This window comes from Cajanus cajan, chromosome 4 (assembly GCF_000230855.2).
Source record: "Cajanus cajan strain Asha chromosome 4, NIPB_CcT2T_4, whole genome shotgun sequence".
Lineage (NCBI taxonomy): Eukaryota > Viridiplantae > Streptophyta > Magnoliopsida > Fabales > Fabaceae > Cajanus > Cajanus cajan.
In genome coordinates, this window is record NC_138520.1 from 884936 (window position 1) to 909637 (window position 24702).

The 24702-nt window shown below is 35.8% G+C and overlaps 2 protein-coding genes across 2 annotated transcripts; both read right to left on the minus strand.

Moving 5' to 3' along the window:
- Positions 1-1117: 1117 nt before the first annotated feature.
- Positions 1118-4596, minus strand: LOC109817185 (putative magnesium transporter NIPA6). Its single transcript, XM_020382400.3, has 8 exons — positions 4296-4596; positions 4132-4222; positions 3892-4052; positions 3677-3804; positions 3462-3599; positions 2167-2259; positions 1942-2059; positions 1118-1651 (listed from the first exon to the last, which is right to left on the minus strand). Exons 1-8 carry the CDS (start codon positions 4474-4476, stop codon positions 1557-1559), a joined length of 1005 nt encoding a protein of 334 aa, XP_020237989.1. The 5' UTR covers positions 4477-4596; the 3' UTR covers positions 1118-1556.
- Positions 4597-8153: 3557 nt separating this feature from the next.
- Positions 8154-8855, minus strand: ROC3 (rotamase CYP 3). Its single transcript, XM_020382415.3, has one exon. The coding sequence runs from the start codon at positions 8834-8836 to the stop codon at positions 8321-8323; it is 516 nt and encodes a 171-aa protein (XP_020238004.1). The 5' UTR covers positions 8837-8855; the 3' UTR covers positions 8154-8320.
- Between the last annotated feature and the right edge of the window lie 15847 nt (positions 8856-24702).

The window sequence follows — 24702 nt, forward strand, 5'->3', positions numbered from 1 at the left end:
CTTCTCTTATCTCTCTTTCACTTTCCAATGCTTTAAACTCCCTTCATGGCCTTTCTCCGTCGACTCTTCGGCGCCAAAAAACACCGCAATCCGCCAAACCCCCACACCATCGCTCCCAAGCCCAAAAAAACTTGGCCCTTCTCTAAACACACCGCAACCCACAACCCCACCACCTCTTCTGCTCCCTTCACCCACTCTTTCAACGCCAACAAGCATGCCATCGCCGCCGCCACCGCAGCAGTCACCGAGGCCGCTCTCGCTGCCGCACACGCCGCCGCCGAGGTCGTCAGGCTCACCACCGCCACCGCTGCTCTCGCTAGCCGCCCTGCCACGACGCCACAGGACCGGCGCTCGGCGGAGGAAACTTGCGCCGCCGTCAAGATTCAGTCCCTGAGTTGGGGTGTGGGGTGGAGGTGCGGGGTACAGGGGTGCGGGGAAGGGGGTGTAAATTTTGAAATTTCATTTTTTTTAAGGGTAATTTAGATATTTTGTGTATATTTTTTAAAAAAGGGGTGTGTTTATACGAGAGTGGAGGTGTGTTTATCATCTGCCTTCTTGCAGTGTTTTGGAGTTGCTTTAACAGTTTAACGTTTTCAAGTATTTGAATCCGCACTATTAAGCTTTATCCAAAAGTAAAAGCCCAAAAGTTTTGTTAAGATCAGGAGTGAGGTTAATTGATACAGTTAAGAATAGAAGCAGTTAGGTTCCAAAGGGAGATGAAAATTCTGTAGCCATTGTCACAATAAACGAGGTTCCACTCTCGTTGAATTCCCCTTTTCATCCTTCAAACTTGCCCAATCTCAAGTTCTTATTGGACCCCTGACTCTTGTTGATATCAGGGCACACTATAAAATTCAGAACTTTCGGAAATTAATCATCAGTTCATGAGTTATGAACAAGCAACATTAGCAATGCTCTACCACCCAACATTATGCTGGGGTCACATTCCTATTTTGTTCTTTCAGTAATTAACAAGGCATGGTTCTCTAAAATCCCATACTGGTTCGATTTCATAAGGAATGTTCATAGCAGGTCGTCTTTTTTTGCTCTGCTCATCTCATAAAATCGTGAAAAATTGACAAAAGAAAACTATATCCACCAACTAACTCATCCATAATTGCTACAAAATATCATGATAACAATAAATTTAAATATCTTTAACAGGAATCAACATATTAACACCTTATCAATAAAATAATCAATAGAATCTAGTTACTGAATAACAAATACGAGCTAACGTTCTATCATGGATGTTAAAACATACCATGAAATCACTCTAATGATATCCAGTGTTGCAATGTGGTAGCAATCCCCATTTCAGTTTGAAAAAGATTGCTTGAATCGCAATTAGAGAATAGAACATTGTATAAGATGATTCTTGATTCCTATTGGTAGTTGTATGCAACAGTCAGCAGGTGAAATAGTCAGAAAACTATAGCATCACAGGTTGCACGAATCTAATGATTCTAATCCTTGCCCTGTAAATGCACCAAATCAGGTTACGTCATTGCTAGATGCTAGGAGAACATGTTCTCTTACATCAACCTCGGGAAAAGTCACTTTTCAACATAATATGAACTATGCATAAGGTTCAGGTGTTCATCCTCAATGCCCTTCATTAAGTCCTCACCAATATACCATGTCAAGGACCCTGCATCAAATTGCAATTCAAAGTGATCATCATCGGATCAGGTTTACTCCCTATAAAGACATACTTGAGACTGAATCTAAGGATAATTGATAATTACAGGAAATAAGAGAAGAGGGACATTTGATAGTCATTAGGTAGTAAATAGAAGCTACAATCTTTAATCCATAATTCAAGGGATTTGGGCCTGGACATCTAAAACTAACAGGAATGCACACATTTTAAACAACAAACAAATTGATAATAGGTAAGTGGGCATGCGCAATTGTTGGAAAGTAACATGTAGTTTTTACCTTGCATGTTAGATTTTTCGTGTTCTCTTGTCACATGCAATAAGATTGTTCCCGAAAGAACAATGACAAATCCACATATCTCAGAGGCTATGCTGCTCGCACTCTGACCAGACCAATCCTGCACAGAAGATTAAAGCAATTAAAAAGCCTAGCTTGTCCTATTTTTTCAGCTAGAAGAAGACCTTCGATATGGCGCGAAAGGAATCCAAGAATGTGCCATGATACCTTAAACATTATCACACTCGCAATAATAGTCAAAGTTGTGAACATGACATAATACACGGGAGAGACAATTGCTGTGTTGAATGTATCCAGCGCCTGAAAAATAGTTCCATAATGCATAAATGCTCAAGATTAGCTAAAAGATCAAGGAAACTAAGATAGGACTCAGAAGATTGATAAGCAATGTAAAATTATATTAGGGCAGTAAAAAAAGAATTCTGTAGCCTGTTTGTAACTTGGTATTGAAATAATAAAAATAAAACTATGGATCATAGACACGCTAAAAGACCAATAGAGCACCATTAAAAAGATTTTATTGCATATTTCTATCATATGTACTATTTTCAATGGGCTGTATATTTAAGTTTGCCTCAAATGCAAAAACAGAAGAAACTCAACTTTTTCATGCACAAAAATATTAAGATTCATAAAGATTGATCTGATGCCAACTACATTAATACTTTGTTATCAAGCACAATGCAATTCTCACCAGTAATCTTGAATAGCCTCTTATAGTTATCTAAGGTTTGGACGAGAAAGGTTTCTGACTAGCATCCAGAACATTACAGTGTAGACAATTCTAATTGAGTGAATGGTTTTCCCTTTAGAAGCACAGCTTTGAAGGACTAACGGCGTAAGGCCTTTGATATAGATGTGGACTGTTATTATTAACAATTGTGAGTAAAGAAGTTCCAACTTATAGAGTTTATGAAGGAGTACAACTGGCAAGTTAGCTTGCGGAACTTTGATTTTGGCAATAGAAGACCTCCTAAGAGCTAGGAGCATAATTTTCATGACTAATTTAAAATTATTCAGGGTTATATTGATGTCTAACTTGAAACATTGATGCATCCCATGAGGCTGGTTTGTTACGGAAGGAAAGTGTGAACATGCAATTTCCCATTCAATTGTGTCTAGTGTATAAGGATCAAGAAAGGATTGTAATTTCCATGTACTGATGTTGGAAGCACAATGAATGCTAAGACATGATTCTATTGCCCTGTATACTTTAGCTATAATAACTCCTTAAATTGCACTACCGAACCTCTTCAGAAAAGATTTTAAAAAGATGATGGGGCATCTACTTATCATATATGGCATGCACATGGCTAAACGTCAATCAACACAAGCAGTGCTGAATAAAGAGAGCTAACATCAATTTGTTTGCAGAAGGTAACCAACTTGCGGAGTGATTCAACAAATATAGAAAAAAGGTGACCTTCAGTACACTGATTATCAATAATTTATGGTCTTAATTATGGGTTGCATCAGACTAAATTTGATAACTATGCACTGACCTTGTTCAGGTAATTCAACTGTGCAACGATACATATGACAGCCACGGTAAGAAAAAACCAAGTTTGAGGATAAGTTATTTGACTTATTCCCTCTAATGTGAGCTTGATTGCAATCCCTATGGCTTTTGTGCTCATTACCTGAATAGTTTAGTTTAGTATATAGTTAGTTTGTGCATTACAATACCCATCAAAGTGATTGGTGAAAACATAAGTACCGTAAGTGAGCCCATTAATGAACAAATTCCCAAGTAGACAAGCATATTTTTCTGTCCATAGCGAGGTTCAAAATGCAAAATCAAGGCTAAAACTACCGAAACTGTTGCTGCCACATAAACTAGAAATACTGTTGAAACAAAAAAGAGATCATGAGAAACACCACTTCATAGACCGGAAATGAATTAAAAATAAACAAAACAGGGTGAAAACAGACATGGTTGAGTGGCGAGATCCCAAATTTCTTGCACAGAAGTCAAAGTATGCTCTTGAGGTGCATGGATGACAATGAGAACTGAGCCCACAATGCAGAACACACATCCCAAAATCCCCATCTTCTGAAGCTTCTCCTTGAGCAAGAAGTGCGCCAAAACAGCACTATCCCGATCGATAAACATGGAACAAGTAAGTGTTAACAGAAAGTCACAAGAACTTTGTTGAAAGTAATTAAAGGTACCTGACAATAATACTAAGTGCACCGAGGGGAGTAACGAGAAGCGCAGGAGCGTATATATAAGCGACAAAATTGGCAACCTCTCCAATAAACACTGTGAGTGTGAGGAATTAGAATATGAGAAAAGTGAAAGCATGGAAATAAGAAGAGAAAGTTAGTTACTTTACTTGTAACCATGCCAGCCCACCAGAGTGGCTGTAGCAGATAAGAATGGCCGCCAACACCAGCGCGAGTGCCGTGAGTAGCAGCTTGCTTCAGACCTTTCTTTTTGAGGATGAAGCTTGCTCCTATGAAGGCACCCGAAGCCACCGCAAGAACCAAACCCTTTGTGTTCTCTGCAATCCCCATTGTCTCTAACACTATGCAATCTCAACACAAACACTCTATTTTTATGATTCCCTCTGCGGAAGCTTCCTTTCGCCAGCGACAGAGATTCATGCTGCAACCTGTCACCTCACTTCTCTATTTCTTCACTTACGTTACGTACCGTTAATATTCAACTTTTTATTCTCTAAAATATCCGTTGATTCTCGCAATATCCGTTCACTCACGATATTAAATATTTTGAATTACTTCAAAAGTAAATATTTAGTATGTTATTTTTATAACAAAAATTATTTTTTACTTTTTATCTTGTAATCACTGGAATATAATAAACTATTCTTTTTATGATAAAAGTTGCTAACAAATTCGAATTAGACAAATATCTAGTGCGATATTTACATACTAATTAGTAATTACTAATATTTTGGGATGTAATAATTGTTTATTTATTTATATAATTAAATTTAAATTTGAACCCTCCTTTATATATATATATATATATATATATATATATATATATATATTAGATTTATAATAAAAAATTAATTTTCATGACATAAAAAATGATGCAATTTTACTTTAAATATATCTGTATGATAAATGTAAGTGCCTCTTGACTCTTTATTTAGTATATTTAGATGAGTTTTTTAACTTAGAAAATTATTTATACTATTTTATAACATTTATTTAGTTTGTTTTAATAAGGTACATTATAAAGCTTTACTGATCTTGTTAACAATTTTATATTAATTTTCTATTTGAGATTGTGCTTATTAATTTATTCAGTGTTATTTACAGTGGAGAGTAGACTAATGTTAATATTCATTAACCGGAACCAACATAAATGGCTTAAAATTTTTCAATCCTTGTAACAATCCTACCAGTGGTCTGAATCTATTAGTGCATCATTTTATGAACTTTAAAATTTTAAAGTGATTGACAATGGCATGAGCTGAAATGCACGATAATATTCATAGCTATATCACATAGGTCTCAAGGTCGATAATATATCAGTTTTTGAGTGTCAAGTGCTTGAAGATTCATTATTAGTATTTAGTTATCGATATTGGAACAGTTACGATGTATTGTCCAAAATTATTCGGCTAAAGTTGCACCTTTGTTATTATTATGAAAAATAATACTGGACGATTACAAAATAATAATAATAAATTATTAAATATGCCGAATAATGAGACCCTCAATGATAACATTTATTTATATATAAATATATTTGCATTGGACCATCATAATAAGCTACATAATCATATATTGTATACTAAATTATTTTGAACACTTATTAACTTGGACATTAAAGTTTCATTTAATTATAGTGACAAACCACTCTACTTTGGGGAGCCGAGGAAGAGAGAACTGAAGACATCCGGTTGAAAACTTCTTGCAGGCATTTCCCAGCATGAACAAAGAACAATAGCCATATATACTCCTAAAATGTATCCAAGCACAGCAATGTTCCAAAAGGATAAGAAAAGGAAAAAAAGTAAAGTACGTGGTGGGAGTTTGGTTTAACGTTGTGAAACAGTAGATCCAGATATAATAATTTTTTTTTTCAATTGATTTCACGTGATAAATCAAATAACATATGGTCACGATGTTAATCGATGGGTTAAATTTTTCGAAGCTCACAGAGAGTCGTTCACGTCACTCACTCGTAATCCCAACGACACGCTGATACTCAAGTGAATTAATAATTAACAAGTTAGTTTCATGTTTGGGGTATAGCAATACAGACATAAAAAACATACATTATGTGACACTTGATATTATTATAATTTTAAAGGAAACCTCCTCATTTGACGTCTTCTTTTTAAGTTCATGAACACTAAGTACTGCTAAAGCCTTAAAGATAGCTAGCTATATACCCAGACCCAGAAACGCTCGATTTACAACCCAGCCCAAATCTCTGAGATGTGGAAAAATATATAACTCCAACTCTGGCCCAAATGTTGACCCAAAAAGTTAAGCCCCAAAAGTTAAATAAAAAGTAAGGAAAGGAGATAAAGTAAGTGGAACTCAATTAAGGTAGGCCAAATTTAAATTTGACTCGACTAAAATAAGTTTAACTCTTTAAAAACTGAGTACCACATTTTAATAAAGTTACCCTTTAAAACAATATAATAAATAAAAAGGATAATGATAAGCTTGTAATCTAATTATTGTCATAATTTAAATTATTTAACTGATAAAGAAATTAATTTATATTTTTAATGATAATAAAAATAAATTATAAAGTAAATTATATATATATATATATATATACTTGAATTAAAAAAATACAATAGAGTGGTTATGGTCATGACTCATAAGAGAACGGAAAGCTACATTCTCGAACCCAATTTTTGAAGTAGGAGAAAATTCAAACACAAATCTAACCAAAGTCAGGTTGAGATTGAATGGGTACTCCCAATAACGTTTGGATCCTTATATGTTTTATATACTTAAAATAACATTGACAATTTAGATAACAAATATTAATAATAACAGTTTTATTAAATATACGATAACATGTGGTTCTTTTATTTATATATGACAAGTGTACTAATTTGACCTAATGGTAAATTTGAATAATTATGTTTACTTTCACCTTTGATAAATATTTTATTATTAAAAATAATAAATAATTATTATAATGTAATAACAATAAATATAATTATTATAAAAATAAATCAGCATATCATACTATATATATATTATCAATATTAGTATAAAATAAATTATAAAATATTAAATAATATATATATATATATGTGTGTGTGTGTATTGCATAAATTAACGATAAAAGTTATATAATGCGTTAGAATTGTAGTCATAAACTAGGGATGACAAAAATACCCGCACCTACGGGTAAAATTCGCTACGGATAATAAATAGATAGGCTAATTGGATACTAGCGAATAATGGAGACGAATAATTTTTTACCCGTTTATAAATGGGGCGGGGGCGGGTATGATGATATACATATCCGCGGATACCCATTTAATAATATTTCTTAAATATCCTAATTATTCTTGTACCACACAACTCTAAAATTACACTCTCTCGTCTTATTTTCTTACAAAAGTGAGGTTGATGAAGTTACCAACATTTGTTAAGCATGTTATAGAATTATGTTGGATATAATTTGATTAATTTTTTAACTTTGATTGGACCAATAAAATTTATATATTTTAAGTTGTTTACTTTCGTTTGAAATTATGATATTGAATTATTGTAACTTTGTGATGAGACTTTAACTTACTTGTGAGATTGATTATGTATTTTTTATCTTATATTTTTATTATTATTTCAACAAAATTAACGTTAAATACAAGTTCAAAATTAACATTAAATTTTTATTTTTAATATTTCAATAATATTAAATATAGACTTAAAATTATTTGTAATATAATTTTTTTAATTTCTTAAAAAATTTATAAATATCTATGAATATCCGTGAGTATTCAAGAAATTTATAGATACTCACTCAATAAATACCCGTACGAATATAGGGTCATGAGTATGAAAACAATTTTCATATAGCAAGACGAGAGCGGCATGCGACCCATTACCATCCGTATCATAAACTTATGATATAATTAAGTGTGATGAGAGAGATTGTAAAACTCTAATTTTGTGGTTTTCGCTAATCCACATTAAGGGTGAGATTCCCTATGTTAAGCGCGATCCTCTCAAAAAAGCATGTATTAACAATTAATTAACCCTAATTTTATTAAAGTAGCATGAGTTTTATGATAACAAGAGTCGAGCATAGAAATCCGAAAGTAAATGAGAAAAAGAAAGATCTCAACACGAAGGATTGAGATTTGAGAGCAACATGAGTGAAAAAAAAAGCAGATGAAAAGGAGAAAGTCTAAGAGAGTTGTCCACAGTCAGCAACAACGACGGGCTTGGAGGTCTTGCCGGAGCTGGAACCCACCTTCTCGACATCCTTGACGACGTCAAGACCCTCGACCACCTTGCCGAACACCACGTGCTTGCCGTCCAGCCACTCCGTCTTGGCGGTGCAAATGAAGAACTGAGATCCATTGGTTCCTGGTCCTGCGTTTGCCATCGAAAGAATGCCGGGCCCTGTGTGCTTCATGATGAAGTTCTCGTCGGCGAACTTCGACCCGTAGATGGACTCGCCGCCGGTGCCGTTCCCCGCGGTGAAGTCCCCGCCTTGGCACATGAAGTTGGGGATCACGCGGTGGAATGTGGAGCCCTTGTAGTGGAGGGGCTTCCCGCTCCGCCCCACGCCCTTCTCGCCGGTGCAAAGCGCTCGAAAGTTCTCAGCGGTTCGTGGAGTTGTGTCGGCGAACAACTCCATCACTATGCGCCCCGCTGGTTGGCCTCCGATGGTCATGTCGAAGAAGACCTTAGGGTTCATTGTTGCAAAGAAAACTCCTGAGTTTTACTGGATTGTTAAGGAAGACTCACTGTATAAATAGTGCAATGTTGGTTCCATTGGGACACGTGGCGCATTCTGAGAAGCGTAAGTCATTACTGTTATTTTTAGAATTGACTACGATTCGTGAGGGCAGATTGGATCCAATTCCAAAAATAATGCATTACAAAATGCTTTCTTTTTTTAAAAGCTAAATAATAGAATAAAATATTTACATGCTAAATACTTTAAACTATAAAATTCATTATATTTGGTACATTCTTTATGCACAGTCACAATATCTTTATTTATTTAATAATATAATATATTGATATAGTTGATCACCTATGAGTTTTAGAAGTTTGATATATATAAATTGTTCTTACCGAAAATCTGCTGTAGAGCTGATCCGCCGGGTAAGATCGGCGAGCCTCCTTCACTGGTACGCTGGTGCTCCAAGATGGGGGTGGTACCTGCAAAAGAGACTCCGATGCTAAAGTTAGTGTTTGTGGGAGTATGAGTCTCGTATAAATAATGCACATACCTTTGTGTGAATTAGGGTTGTCTTGGGCCTTGGGCATGAAATAAGACATGATATGATAAGATATCATATGATATGATATGATATGATATGATGAGATATCATATGATATAATTGGAGGGCGGTTCTGATCTGGGACGAGATCCTCGGGTTCGGGAATGATCTGCCCAAATACCGGGCCCCAAATACCGGGCTGACGTCGCTCAGCGTGTGCCCGGGGTGGCTTTGTATCGCTAATCCGGGCTCGGAGCCCGGGTGCGAAGTACGGTCAGTACACTAGCCCCCCGAGCTCTGAAGGCCGTAGGTCGAGGAGTTAAGACCGAGCTCGTCAAGGAGGACGACGTGGAGGATAGCTCCTGCGAGAATGTCTCTACGTAGGCCAATTTTGTTATAACCTAGTTTAATTTTCCCTTTGCTTTGATTTTCTGTTTTGAATTCAAGCGTTGAACTCTGGGAACTTTGTTTGTATATGCATATTTTTCTTCTGCCTTTATGTGTTTGCGTTTGGTTTTTGCTTTGCACACATTTTGAGACACACGTTCGATGTCTCTTGTACACTCTCATTTTTGGTGAAAGCTCACGCTGAGATCCGAATTCGGCCTTAATTTTAAGTAGTTTCTCGTGAAGGTTCGAACTCGATTTCAATCGAACCAGGATTCGAATTCGATCTTAGATCTAAGTAATTTTTGTGAAGGTTCAAACTTGACCGTAATAAGCCGAGGTTCGAACCTGACCTTAGATTTTCGTGAAGGTTCAAGCTTGATCTTAAGTAGTAGTGTCGAGGTTCAGATTTAACCTCGATCATTTCGAGGTTCGGTCTCGACCTCAAGTTTGCGTGTTTAAGGTTCATATTCAACCTTAAACAAATACGTTAAGGTTCGTATTCGACCTCGAATAAACGTGTTAAGGTTCGTAGTCGACCTCGAATAATCGTGTTAAGGTTCGTGTTTGACCTTAATCGTACTATAGTTCGGATTCGACCTCAATCATACCGAGGTTCGAATTTGACCTCGGATTTTTCATTAAGTAACTTTGCGAATGTTCGGACTTAGCCTTTGTCATACCGAGGTTCGAATTCATCCTTGGATTTTTCTGTTAGATAATTTTTGTGAAGGTTCGGACTCAACCTTAATCATGCTGAGGTTCGAACTCGACCTCAGATTAGCATACTAAGGTTCGAACTCGCCCTCGAATAAACATGTCGAGGTTCGTACTCGACCTTAAATAGACGTGTTAAGGTTCGTATTCGACCTCAAATGAATGTGTTAAGGTTCGTATTCGACCTTAAATGGGCGTGTTAGGGTTCGTACTCGTCCTTAAATTTTGAGTAAAATGATTTAATTAAGGTTCGAACTCGACCTTAGGCGAGGGCATCGAGGTTCGTATTCGACCTCGGATGATGAGGTTCAGACTTGACCTTAACAAGAGTGTCGAGGTTCGTATTCGACCTCGGATTTGGTTCGTACTCGACCTCAGATTTTGTTGAAACGATTTTATTAAGGTTCGGACTCGACCTTAAATAAGGATGTTGAGCTCCGTATTTGACCTCGACCTTTAACGAGGTTCGGGTTTGAATTCTGCTGAACGAACTTAAGGTTCGTACTCGACTTTAAATAAGGGTGTTGAGGTCCGTGTTTGACCTCAAACTTGGACGAGGTTCGGGCTAGTATTCGACCTTGAGATAGGGTTAGGTAATCCTTCACAAGGTTCGTTCTCGACCGAATGTTTAGGGTTCGTATTCGAACCTCAAATAAACGCGTTAAGGTTTGAACTCGATCCTCAAGTGAGCCTATTGAGGTTCATACTCGACCTCAGAATTTTAACGAGGTTCGTACTCGACCTCAAATTTTGAGTAAAATGATTTAATATTAGGGTTTTTACTGTCTACCGGCACATTGGAATTGTTAGGGTTTTACCTTGTGATTGTGGTGCGGTGACAAAATTGTATTTTTATTCATTTGATGACGTGGCATCTTTGGGCCGATGTGGTATTTCGATATCCATGTTTCATGGCCGAGCTGAGGAACTCGACAATAATGAGTTTGCTGCTTGGTCAGGCTAGTAAACCTTTGACCGGGTCAATAGATTGGTGAGGGACAAGTTGGCAACTCTGCTGGCCAGTACACTTGCCCCCCCAGCACCGAGTGATGTAAGAGCAAAGGGGCTTCTGAGGAGCTCCCAAATTTGATGTTTGAATGTTCTAATTCGATCTTGTTAAGTAGATGTGATTTTTAAGGGTCGAGCTCGACCTTGGCATATCAAGGTTCGAACTCGACCTTGGTTGATAAAATGTGATCTCGAGGTTCGGACTCGATCTCGGATGAGAGTATTGAGGTTCGTATTCGACCTCAAACCAAAGTTGGATGAACTTTTAACGAGGTTCGAATTCGACCTCGGATGAGAGTATTGAGGTTCGTATTCGACCTCACACTAAAGTTGGATGAACTTTTAACGAGGTTCGGATTCGACCTCGGATGAGAGTATTGAGGTTCGTATCCGACCTCAACTTCGAGTGAAACGATTGAACTAAGGTTCGAATTCGACCTTGGGTGAGAGTATCGAGGTTCGTATTCGACCTCAAACTGAAGTTGGATGAACTTTTAACGAGGTTCGGATTCGACCTCGGATGAGAGTATTGAGGTTCGTATCCGACCTCAACTTCGAGTGAAACGATTGAACTAAGGTTCGAATTCGACCTTAGGTGAGAGTATCGAGGTTCGTATTCGACCTCAACTTTGAGTGGAACGATTGAACTAAGGTTCGAATTCGACCTTGGGTGAGAGTTTTGAGGTTCGTATTCGACCTCAAACTGAAGTTAGATGAACTTTTAACGAGGTTTGGATTTGACCTCGGGTGAGATACTGAGGTGGAGCCCCAAGTTGCTGAGCAGGTCGCTCTAGCTACTGATGTGAGTGGTGTGGCCTGTGGCTTTTTCTATTTGATGTCTGGTTTCTCTGTTTGGTCTTTGTCTGAACTTTAACCAGGTTCGGATTCGACCTCGGATTAGAGTATTGAGGTTCGTATTCGACCTCAAACTAATGTTAGATGAATTTTAACGAGGTTCGGATTCGACCTCGGATGAGAGTATTGAGGTTCATATTCGACCTCAAGCTAAAGATGGCTGAACTTTAAACGAGGTTCGGATTCGACCTCGGATGAGAGTATTGAGGTTCGTATCCGACCTCAACTTCGAGTGAAACGATTGAACTAAGGTTCGAATTTGACCTTAGGTGAGAGTATCGAGGTTCGTATTCGACCTCAACTTTGAGTGAAACGATTGAACTAAGGTTCGAATTCGACCTTGGGTGAGAGTATCGAGGTTCGTATTCGACCTCAAACCGAGTGAAACGATTGAACTAAGGTTCGAATTCGACCTTAGGTGAAAGTATCGAGGTTCGTATCCGACCTCAAATTCGAATGGAACGTTTGAACTAAGGTTCGAACTTGAACCTTGGTTAAGAAAATATAGTCTCAATGTTCTGACTTGACCTTGGCATATCAAGGTTCGAACTCGACCTTGATTAAGAAAGTATAGTCTCAAGGTTCGGACTCGACCTTGGCGTAACACGGTTCGTGTTTGACCTTGGTTAAGAAAATATAGTCTCAAGGTTCGGACTCGACCTTGGCGTAATAAGTTTCGAACTCGACCTTGGAATTTTAACGAGGTTCATTCCCGACCTCGGGTAAGAATATTTAAGGTTCGTGCTCGACCTTATAATTTCAACGAGGTTCGGACTCGACCTCGGATAAGAGTATTTAAGGTTTGTGTTCGACCTTACAATTTCAACGAGGTTCGGACTTGACCTCGGATTATGGGTTAGACGGTTTGGCTAAGTGATGAGCGAAGCGGTTTGATTAAGGTTCGAAGTCGATCTTGTGGGGATGTCGAAGTTCGCATTCGACCTCGAATTTGTGATAAACTGGCTAATGAAGGTTCGAATTCGACCTTTAAGTGAGAATGTTGAGGTTCGTACCCGACCTCAAATTGAGATGGACGAAGGTTCAGACTTGACCTTAGGTGAGAATATTGAGGTTCGTACTCGACCTCGGATTTATGTGTTTGAGGTTCGGATTCGACCTTTAAGTGAAAATATTGAGGTTATGAAGGTTCGAATTCGACCTTTGAGTAAGAGTACCGGGGTTCGTGCTCGACCTCGGGTTTACGTGAATGATTTGATTAAGATTCGTATTCGACCTTTAAGGACAGTACCGGGGTTCATGCTCGACCTCGGGTTTACATGAATGATTTGATTAAGATTCGTATTCGACCTTTAACGAGAGTACCGGGGTTCGTACCCGACCTCGGGGTTTATGTGAATGATTTGATTAAGGTTCGAATTCGACCTTTGAGTAAGAGTACCGGGGTTCGTGCTCGACCTCGGGTTTACGTGAATGATTTGATTAAGATTCGTATTTGACCTTTAAGGACAGTACCGGGGTTCGTGCTCGACCTCGGGTTTACATGAATGATTTGATTAAGATTCGTATTCGACCTTTAAGGACAGTACCGGGGTTCGTGCTCGACCTCGGGTTTATGTGTTTAAGGTTTGTACTCGACCTCAGAATTTTAACGAGATTCATTTTCGACCTCGGGTAGGAATGTTTAAGGTTTGTACTCGACCTAAGAATTTTAACGAGGTTCGTTGTCGACCTCGGGTAGGAATGTTTAAGGTTCGTACTCGACCTCAGAATTTTAACGAGGTTCGTTCTCGACCACGCATAAGAATGTTTAAGGTTCGTACTCGACCTCAGAATTTTAACGAGGTTCGTTCTCGACCTCGGGTAAGAGTGTTTAAGGTTCGTACTCGACCTCAGAATTTTAAGGAGGTTCGTTCTCGACCTCGGGTAAGAATGTTTAAGGTTCGTACTCGACCTCAGAATTTTAACGAGGTTCGTTCTCAACCTCAGGTAAGAGTGTTTAAGGTTCGTACTCGACCTCATAATTTTAACGAGGTTCGTTCTCGACCTCGGGTAAGAATGTTTAAGGTTCATACTCGACCTCAGAATTTTAACGAGGTTCGTTCTTGACCTCGGGTAAGAATGTTTAAGGTTCGTACTCGACCTCAGAATTTTAACGAGGTTCGTTCTCGACCTCGGGTAAGAATGTTTAAGGTTCGTACTCGACCTCAGAATTCTAACGAGTTTCGTTCTCGACCTTGGGTAAGAATGTTTAAGGTTCGAACTCGACCTTGGAGTTTTAACGAGGTTCATTGTTGAGATTTCCGTTGAAACACTTTTGTTAATATTTGTAAATTCGTTTAATTCTATCAACGGTCTCAAACACGGCAAGTATACCGGCGGTTCAAGTAGTAAAAATATCGTATCCATAGGGATTAGAAGGTAATATAAGCATTTATTAACTATTCGTGACTAAAGAATAATTCCAATTTCATAGTTTGTGCAGTGAATGCAAGGTTGTGACTATTGGAATGAAAGCTGTAAATAAATATTGTTTTGTGAGTGGAAAAGGTAAGGAAAGGTATTGTGGTATTGTAAGGTTGTGGGGGTCAGATTTCACCAAATGTAACACTAATGTATCCTTAATCTCTTGTTGAATTCATTGCTTAGTCAACCCAAGAGTTTACTCAAACCTAATCCCTTAGAGAAAGAGCCTAGGTGCGGATATTGAATATCAATCCCTTGAGTACCCAATATCTACACCCGCATTACGGGCTAGGGTTTAAGACTACTAATGGGTCAAGCTATATCCCTAGATACAATCACCACTAGGCATATGTTTCAGAACTAGTTTCAAAGGTTATTTTCCAATACCCATGGAACCTTAAATCATGCAAAGGGTGATCAATCCAAAGCAAGCATTACGAATAGAAACAAACACAACAAAGAATAAAACAACATGTATATATATCATTAAAACCGTAAAGATTACAATAGAGTACGTTGGTTACATCTAACCCCACAAAATGGGTGAAACCACTCACAACAATCACTACAAGAAAATTCGGTATTTCAGACGGCAAAAATCCGTGGGAAATGCCCAAAATCCGTGGGTAATGAGGCATTTCCGACGGATTACCGACGGACACTAATCCGTCGGTAAATTGGTCGTCTGAAATTTTCCCACGGATTTTAATCCGTGGGTAACTTTCCCACGGATTTATCCGTCGGTAATTTCCCACGGATAAATCCGTGGGAAATTACCCGAAAATTATAATTTTTTTTTAATTTTAATAAATTTATTAATGTAACAACCCTCATATTTGGCCTCTCAAGGGTTCTATTTCACGATATTTCATTGTTTAGTGTGTTTTATCCTTACTTGTGCAATTTCTGGGAAACTTCCCAGAAGGTCACCCATCCCTGTACTACTCCAGGTCAAGCACGCTTAACTGTGAAGTTCTTATGAGTAAGCTACCGAAATGTATATGTATGTTGTCAGTATAACTTGTACAAATTAATTCATTTAAGTCATTCTCAAATATACAATCTCATATTTGTACTATAATAATAATATATAATAATTTTATATTACAAATAATAATAATTAATAATAATAATATATTTAATTATTATTTATTTATATGTACTTACTTTTATAATTAACGTCTACTTATTTTTATTTAAAATTATAATTTAAATTATTTTATTTTATAATTTATAATGATAATATAATTTAAAAAATTATAAATATTTATTTAATACATACTTATAAATTAAATTTTAATATTTTAAATAAATTATTAATTAATTTAATATATTTATTTACCTTAAATCAAACATATAAAATTCAAAAAATGTATTTATCCTTGTTGTTTTTTTTCTTCTAATTATTAACTATTAATAAAATACTAACTTAAAATCTTATCTAATTATATATAATATTCCCATATCAAATTTAAAATCAGATATTAGTTATACAAAAATATTAAGATCATATAGTAAAACCAGATATTAATTATACAAAAATATTAAGATCATATAGTAAATTTTCAATAAGATTTTATTAAATAATTTAAAATAATTAATGTTTCAATTATATTGTTAATTCACAAATAATTTATTCCAAAACTAATTAATTTTTTATATTAATTATTAGTAAAATTTAGTAACTTTTAATTTAACAATTAATTAGATCGATAAATTTCAACACACGCCATGAGTTACTGAGCGGAATAACTTTACCAAAGAGTTATTTTATAAGTTATCTTAAATCAAACATATAAAATTCAAAAAATGTATTTATCCTTGTTTTATTTTTTAATTATCAACTATTAATAAAATACTAACTTAAAATCTTATCTAATAATATCATAATATTTTCATATCAAATTTAAAACCAGTTCTTACATTTTCGACAAATATAAATTTGTCTGAAATATTTCATCAATAATATAGCTTTTCCTACAAAAAATTTTCTCATCGAAAATATAAATTTTTCAACAGATTTAATTTTGTTTTATAAGAAATCATCTTTGATTAATATAAAATTTTGTATATATGATTTAAGAGTAAAATATTTTTAATTTAACAGTTGAATTTACAAAATTCACATTTAATATAAAGTTATACGTCATCTTGTAACTGATTTTGTCTAAAAAATAATAGATAATCATACCCTTAACTGATTTTTATTTTATATATTCTAATTTTATTTGTAATAATATGATTATATATTTAAATAATTTAATTTTAGTAATTTTTTAAGTATATTTTTGTCTTTTCACTTAAAATATTTGAATTTCCATATTTTAATTTGAATTATTTTTTAAGTATATTTTTGTCTTTTTGTCTTAAATTTTTGAATTTCTATATTGTAATTTAAATAATTTTTTATTTCTATTATTTATTAATTCTTTTCTTTTTTAATGTTTTATAACATTATTAAAATTTTATAATTTTAATCTCTCTAATTTTATCTTACTTTTTATTTTATAAATATAATTTAGATTATTCATTTTATAATTAAATTAATTTTTTTAAATTTTTTATGAGTTTACATTCTAAGAATGTATTGAAACTCCTCAATTTTGAATTTTAAAAAAATTATTTTTCACAGAATTTCCCACGGATTTATCCGTGGGTAATTTCCCACGGACTTGTCCGTGGGTAATTTCCCACGGACTTGTCCGTGGGTAATTTCCCACGGATTAGTCCGTGGGTAATTTCCCACAGATTTTCCCACGGATTTGTCCGTGGGTAATTTCCCACGGATATATCCGTGGGAAATTACCCACGGATTAGTCCGTGGGAAATTACCCACGGATAAATCCGTTGGAAATCCGTGGGAAATTCTGTGAAAAATTATTTTTTTTTAAATTCAAAATTTTATTAAATAATTATCCTATTTAAAGATATTAAATCAATCATAATTATGTAAATCAAAACAAATTCATTCATACAAAATAAAATATCATACATAACAAATAAAGTTTAGGAGTTCAAAATTAAAAATAACATATAGTACGATCAGTAGTAGAATTATAACATAATGTCTAATAATCAGAATATCTATATTGTTGCTATCTAATAATCAAATATTGAGGAATTTCAATACATTCTTAGAATGTAAACTCATAAAAAAATTTAAAAAATTTAATTTAATTATAAAATGAATAATCCAAATTATATTTATAAAATAAAAAGTAAGATAAAATTAGAGAGATTAAAATTATAAAATTTTATTAATGTTATAAAATATTTAAAATGAAAAGAATTAATAAATAATAGAAATAAAAATTATTAAAATTAAAATATAGAAATTCAAAAATTTAAGACAAAAAGACAAAAATATACTTAAAAAATAATTCAAATTCAAATATAGAAATTCAAATATTTTAAGTGAAAGACAAAAATATAGTTAAAAAATTATTAAAATTAAACTATTTAAATATATAATCATATTATTACAAATAAAATTAGACAAAATCAGTTACAAGATGACGTATATTACCCTTTATCTATTACTATAGATAATCAAACAACTATATATTTAACTATTTTTCTTCTATTCATTTTCTCTGTCTTTATCTCTACTTTCTATATATAGATTCATTGAAGTTTTAAATACTCATATTTATACTCATATTTATACTCGTTACTTTGTATTTTACTGATTTACTTAAATATAAAATTCAGAAATCAAATAAAATGTAAATTTAAGAAATTACTACAACTTAAAGAGATTTTTAAATCAATCAGTTATTAGGAACAAAAATAATTATTTAGTGTAATTATTTTAACTTTAATGTTTTAAGTTTTAAATAAAGAAGATTTAATCCAGAAAAAATTTCATTAACCCCTACTTGAAGTTTTTCTCAATAACGTCATACATATATCTCTTCTCAAATTTTTAAGTGAGTATTAATTTTCTTATTTATTTATTTAAGAGGCACATATAACTACTTATATAAGATAATACTGTTTATATACTATTAAGAGAAAATAATTTATTAATACAAATATCAATAATTAAATGAGATTTGATCTCTTATTTCATTATTTCAACTTTTTTGAAATTTATTTTAAATATCATGCACACTGTGATTTAAAAAAATATATTAAATTTAAGTAATAATTTTAAAAATGAATTGAAAAAAATCTTATTTTCTAAATTGAAGATCAATGAAAGTTTTCATCAAAATGACATAGTATTGGATGTAATTTAGAAATAAATGATAGATACATATATATGATTTGCAGAACATAATTTAACTTTTTCCCCCTTATTTAATTAATAACGTTATTTTCAAAGAGATGAGTGATTTTTAAAAATTAAAGAAAAGATGTGTGTTATTCTTAAATTTGAACATCATGTGTTGGTATTTTTCAAGATAAGTAACAAAAAACACATTTACGCTAATTAGTTTATAATTTATAATAACCTAAACATATAATTATATATAGGTAATATAAGTCATACCTCACACACTTTGATTTATATTTATCTTATTTATATTTTGAAAACACCCATATAATAATGAAAACATTATATAGTGCATTGTTGTGTGTATTGATGCGATTAGGATTGGTTGCATTTGAAAAATAATTGGCTTAAATTTTATTTAATAATTTCATACGTGGGAAACTCCGTCAGAAATTTCAGATGGATTTTAATCCGTGGGAAATTTCGTCAAAAATTTTAGACGGATTTAAATCCGTGGGAAATTCTGTCGGAAATTTCAGACGGATATAAATCCGTGGGAAATTCCGTCGGAAATTTCCCACGGATTTAAATCCGTCGGAAATTCCGCCGGAAATTCCTTCATGTAAAAATCCGTGGGAAATTCCGTCGGAAATTTTCCACGGATCTAAATCCGTGGGAAATTTCCGACGGATTTTGGTCCGTGGGAAATAATCCGTGGGAAATTTGACTTTTTCTTGTAGTTAATGAGGGCAAATACAAAATAGAGATGGAAGAGGAAGTGAAGAACCGAAGGAAAGATCCGCACACGGACGATCCCAAGCCCTGGGAATCCCTTCCGCAGCTCCTGGAGACGCCCAATGTGAGAATGGAGAGAAAGATCCCCGAAAATGGCTTCAAATACGAGCCTGGGAGATCATATTAGGGTTCCGCGCCCAGCGCATAATTCTTCGCGCCCGACGCAAGTTCTTCCAGAGAAGTCAAGCACTCTCTGTCTCAACACAAGCCCGGCGCAATTCCTTTTGCGCCCGACTTAATTCCTTTTGCGCCCGGCTTAATTCCTTTTGCGCCCGGCGCAATATAACTGGCAGAGATGAAATACTCTGTTTTTGTCACGCCTAGCGCGGCTTAATCCTAAGAGTCTTCAATCCTCAAGTCACTAGCTCAATACCTGCACAAAAAATGAGGTGTATTAAGGTATTGTTAGCTGAATTTGGGTTAGTTATATCTGCACACAAAATGAACCAAAAAGAGAACAATTATATTGCAATGGTTCAAAGGATGAGTGGAATTTGTTCAATAAGTCTCATCCAAAAAGAGGTAAAATTGAGACTTAACAACTCCCCCAAACTTAGAACCTTGCTTGTCCTCAAGCAAAAGGTAATTAATCTAGCAGATAACAAGCAATGCAAGTGAGTCAATTTCTACATCCTAGTTCACTTGTATCTTCTTTTCGCAAGCATGAACCTCAGATGAATTTCCAATCACAATTATTGCAATAGAACATGACACGGTGCAAACAAAGGTTTCAAAAGAGATCAAAGAGCTGAGAAGAGTAATGACTATCTGTGTATGCATCCTCACTAGGAAAATGTTTCTCTCTATGCACACTAGTGTATCAGGGTGAGTGTTTCTCTCTAGTCTACTACTCACGCCACATAATTCAACTTTGCTCTTCGTTTCCAAATGAAACCAGTGGTAAAACAAATGCAGACACTTATCACAAGGTCTTTATTAGGACAATCTGGGTCAAGCAGGGTCAAGCGGTAGCAGTTTTATGGTTTTTCAAGGATTGAAGGTGCTATAGCTTAAGAGAGCAAATAAGATTTTACAATGATGTCCCTCTCCATACCCCATTACAACAATTTGGCACATGCCCTTTACCTGATCCAAGCCATTAGCCTTTATGAGATGCATATTTACATTTTTGCATCTTAATATTTTTGTTTTTGCTTTGTTTTTCTCTTTTTTTTTTATTATTTTGTTTTGTAATGGCTGACCACATACTTTCTTCTTCCCAAAATTTTCCATTCTTCAACTCCCCCAAACTTATTTGATGTCATCATTTTGCTCTCTTAACCAAAGCAAGGGTTATGGTTAATTTTTCATGGTTTGGGACAAGTGGAAGGTGTGGTGTTTAGGCTTAGAAAGGTATGGGTCAAGTGAAGAGTGGAGATGGCTTTTTGGCTTAGATGGTTACAAAATAGAGGAGTATGAATGCCTTGATCATATAAGTGCACAACATAAGAAAACCACCAGGGAAACTCAAGCAAAGTCTATCATGCAACTTAAGCGTAGTTCACTCATAAGTGTTTTAGGCTCAAACCTCACCCGGCTATGCATCCACAAATTATCAAACTCAGCTCAGTTCTATGATCAACATTGAAACCCGTATGCAACTAGTCATGAACTAAAGATCTAATGTGACTTGAAAATGTCTAAGGTACACACACCATAAACATCAAGCAAACTATAATCCAGAATCGATCACAAGCAGAACAAGTATCAACAAGATTAAAAACCATGCTAAGGCAGACTATTCACAAAAGAACCAACAAAGTAATCACCAAAAAAGAACTAAATATAAAAACATTTAAAATACTGAAATTAAAAGACAAAAAATAATTTGCAATAGACAAAGGTAAACTAAGGTAGGCTCCCTATACTTCCCTCTATGGGGTCTGGTCATCATCATCTTTAGGGGCTGCTCCACCATCAACGGCTCCGTCTGCATCAGCAGCTCCACTCCCCCAAACTTAGGAGCCTGGTCCCCAGGCCAACCAGTATATGCCTGAAAGTCCTAGAAACCAAGAGTGGTCGCGGAGTATAAGCATGAAAAAGAATGGTGAGCACAAAAATGTATACATAGTGATGACCAAGCAACTATAACACAATGGAGAATATCCTTAGACCAAAATTAAGCACAAAATGCATGTACACGGAAATGGACTAAGACAATGCAACACAAACAGAACACAAAGAAACATGAATGAAAAATAGTTAAATACAAGGTATCAGGAATGTTTTGCGCCGGGCGCAGAACAGATGCGCCGGGCTTCATATCAGTAAAACTCAACGAGGTCCAGAATCTGATATCGCGCCGGGCATGCGTTAAACGCGCCCGGCGTGGTGGTTCCAGAGACCAAAAATTGAGTACTAGGCCGGGTGCAAAAGAGTCAAGCCCGGCGCGTAGTCACTTTAAAAGGTCAATTTGCCCAGATTTTAAATTAGGATCAGGCCTTATTTCCACCTAGACACAGAATTGCCTCATTCCTCACATTCCAAACAAAATGTACCCTATATTTACCCATTCAAACATGATTCTAACAACTAACACATAACACAAACAACATATACCACAAAACATATAACACAATACACAACACATAATACAAAACAACACTTATAACACAGAACAACATGCAACAAAAATCTAAAACACAGTTCAGATCTCTGGGTTGCCTCCCAGGAAGCGCTTGTTTATTGTCCCGAGCCTGACGATGACCAACTTGAAGTGCTCTGATTCTCCTTCTCCTCCTGTTGCTCTTGTTCCCCTTTGCCCTGTGTTCAACCTCATGATTGCTCAACAGCGGCTCAGAAGGATTGGTCAATTTAGTTCACAGTACCTTGCATACAAGAGAAAGCTGAAGACTAGAGTACACAAGTTAGCTTCATCAATTCATTGCTAACAAAAAAATAACAAAAAATAATAAAGGATTAAATCACAAATAGCTATAAATACTAAATCGCCATTCTAATCCCCGGCAACGGCGCCAAAAACTTGTTGAGATTTCCGTTGAAACACTTTTGTTAATATTTGTAAATTCGTTTAATTCTATCAACGGTCTCAAACACGGCAAGTATACCGGCCGTTCAAGTAGTAAAAATATCGTATCCACAGGGATTAGAAGGTAATATAAGCATTTATTAACTATTCGTGACTAAAGAATAATTCCAATTTCATAGTTTGTGCAGTGAATGCAAGGTTGTGACTATTGGAATGAAAGCTGTAAATAAATATTGTTTTGTGAGTGGAAAAGGTAAGGAAAGGTATTGTGGTATTGTAAGGTTGTGGGGGTCAGATTTCACCAAACGTAACACTAATGTATCCTTAATCTCTTGTTGAATTCATTGCTTAGTCAACCCAAGAGTTTACTCAAACCTAATCCCTTAGAGAAAGAGCCTAGGTGCGGATATTGAATATCAATCCCTTGAGTACCCAATATCTACACCCGCATTACGGGCTAGGGTTTAAGACTACTAATGGGTCAAGCTCTATCCCTAGATACAATCACCACTAGGCATATGTTTTAGAACTAGTTTCAAAGGTTATTTTCCAATACCCATGGAACCTTAAATCATGCAAAGGGTGATCAATCCAAAGCAAGCATTACGAATAGAAACAAACACAACAAAGAATAAAACATGTATATATATCATTAAAACCGTAAAGATTACAATAGAGTACGTTGGTTACATCTAACCCCACAAAATGGGTGAAACCACTCACAACAATGAGGGCAAATACAAAATAGAGATGGAAGAGGAAGTGAAGAACCGAAGGAAAGATCCGCACACGGACGATCCCAAGCCCTGGGAATCCCTTCCGCAGCTCCTGGAGACGCCCAATGTGAGAATGGAGAGAAAGATCCCCGAAAATGGCTTCAAATACGAGCCTGGGAGATCATATTAGGGTTCCGCGCCCGGCGCACAATTCTTCGCGCCCGGCGCAAGTTCTTCCAGAGAAGTCAAGCACTCTCTGTCTCAACACAAGCCCGGCGCAATTCCTTTTGCGCCCGGCTTAATTCCTTTTGCGCCCGGCTTAATTCCTTTTGCGTCCGGCTTAATTCCTTTTGCACCCGGCGCAATATAACTGGCAGAGATGAAATACTCTGTTTTTGTCACGCCTAGCGCGGGTTATATTGAGGCCGGCGCAGAACCTCTTCTCTGCTCCTTAGCTTCTTAGGTTTCCAATCCTAAGAGTCTTCAATCCTCAAGTCACTAGCTCAATACCTGCACAAAAAATGAGGTGTATTAAGGTATTGTTAGCTGAATTTGGGTTAGTTATATCTGTAGACAAAATGAACCAAAAACAGAACAAATATATTGCAATGGTTCAAAGGATGAGTGGAATTTGTTCAATAAGTCTCATCCAAAAAGAGGTAAAATTGAGACTTAACATTCATTCTCGACCTCGGGTAAGAATGTTTAAGGTTCGTACTCGACCTCAGAATTTTAAATGTTTAAATGTTTGTGGCCTGACCTTGGTCTTGCTTTCCTTGTGGTTTTCCGCGATCCTGGTCACGGAAGGCGGAGTGTTCTCCCATCTGGATGTATCCAGCAGCACGGGCGCGTAGCTCGTCCATGTCGCGAGGAGCTTCGCGACATAGGCTGTCGACAAACAGTTCGGGCTTGAGTGCCATGAGCATGGCGTGTAGGGCGACCTCGGGATTCAAATTTTGAATTTTCACCGAGATGCTGACAAAGTGTTGCATGAACGTCCGTAGTGGTTCGTCATCGCTCTGTCTGAGGCTGGCCAGAGCAGCTAACGTTATGTGATGAGGCCGACTTGTCGCATACTGCGCTGTGAATCGTCTGACCAGGGTGCCGAAGCTGTCAATTGACTCGGCGGGTAGCTGGGTATACCAGTTGAGTGCAGCCTCCTTGAGCGAGGTTGGGAAAACCCTGCACAGTATAGCATCCTCATTAGTATAGAGGTTTACCTGG

Coding starts and splice junctions, on each gene's coding strand:
- LOC109817185 (XM_020382400.3), bottom strand. CDS start 4,476: ATGGGGATTGCAGAGAACACAAAGGGTTTGGTTCTTGCGGTGGCTTCG. Junction 3,600..3,676: donor CATTAATGGGCTCACTTACG/GTACTTATGTTT, acceptor TAAACTATTCAG/GTAATGAGCACAAAAGCCAT. Junction 2,260..3,461: donor AGTTGAATTACCTGAACAAG/GTCAGTGCATAG, acceptor ACTATTTTTCAG/GCGCTGGATACATTCAACAC.
- ROC3 (XM_020382415.3), bottom strand. CDS start 8,836: ATGAACCCTAAGGTCTTCTTCGACATGACCATCGGAGGCCAACCAGCG.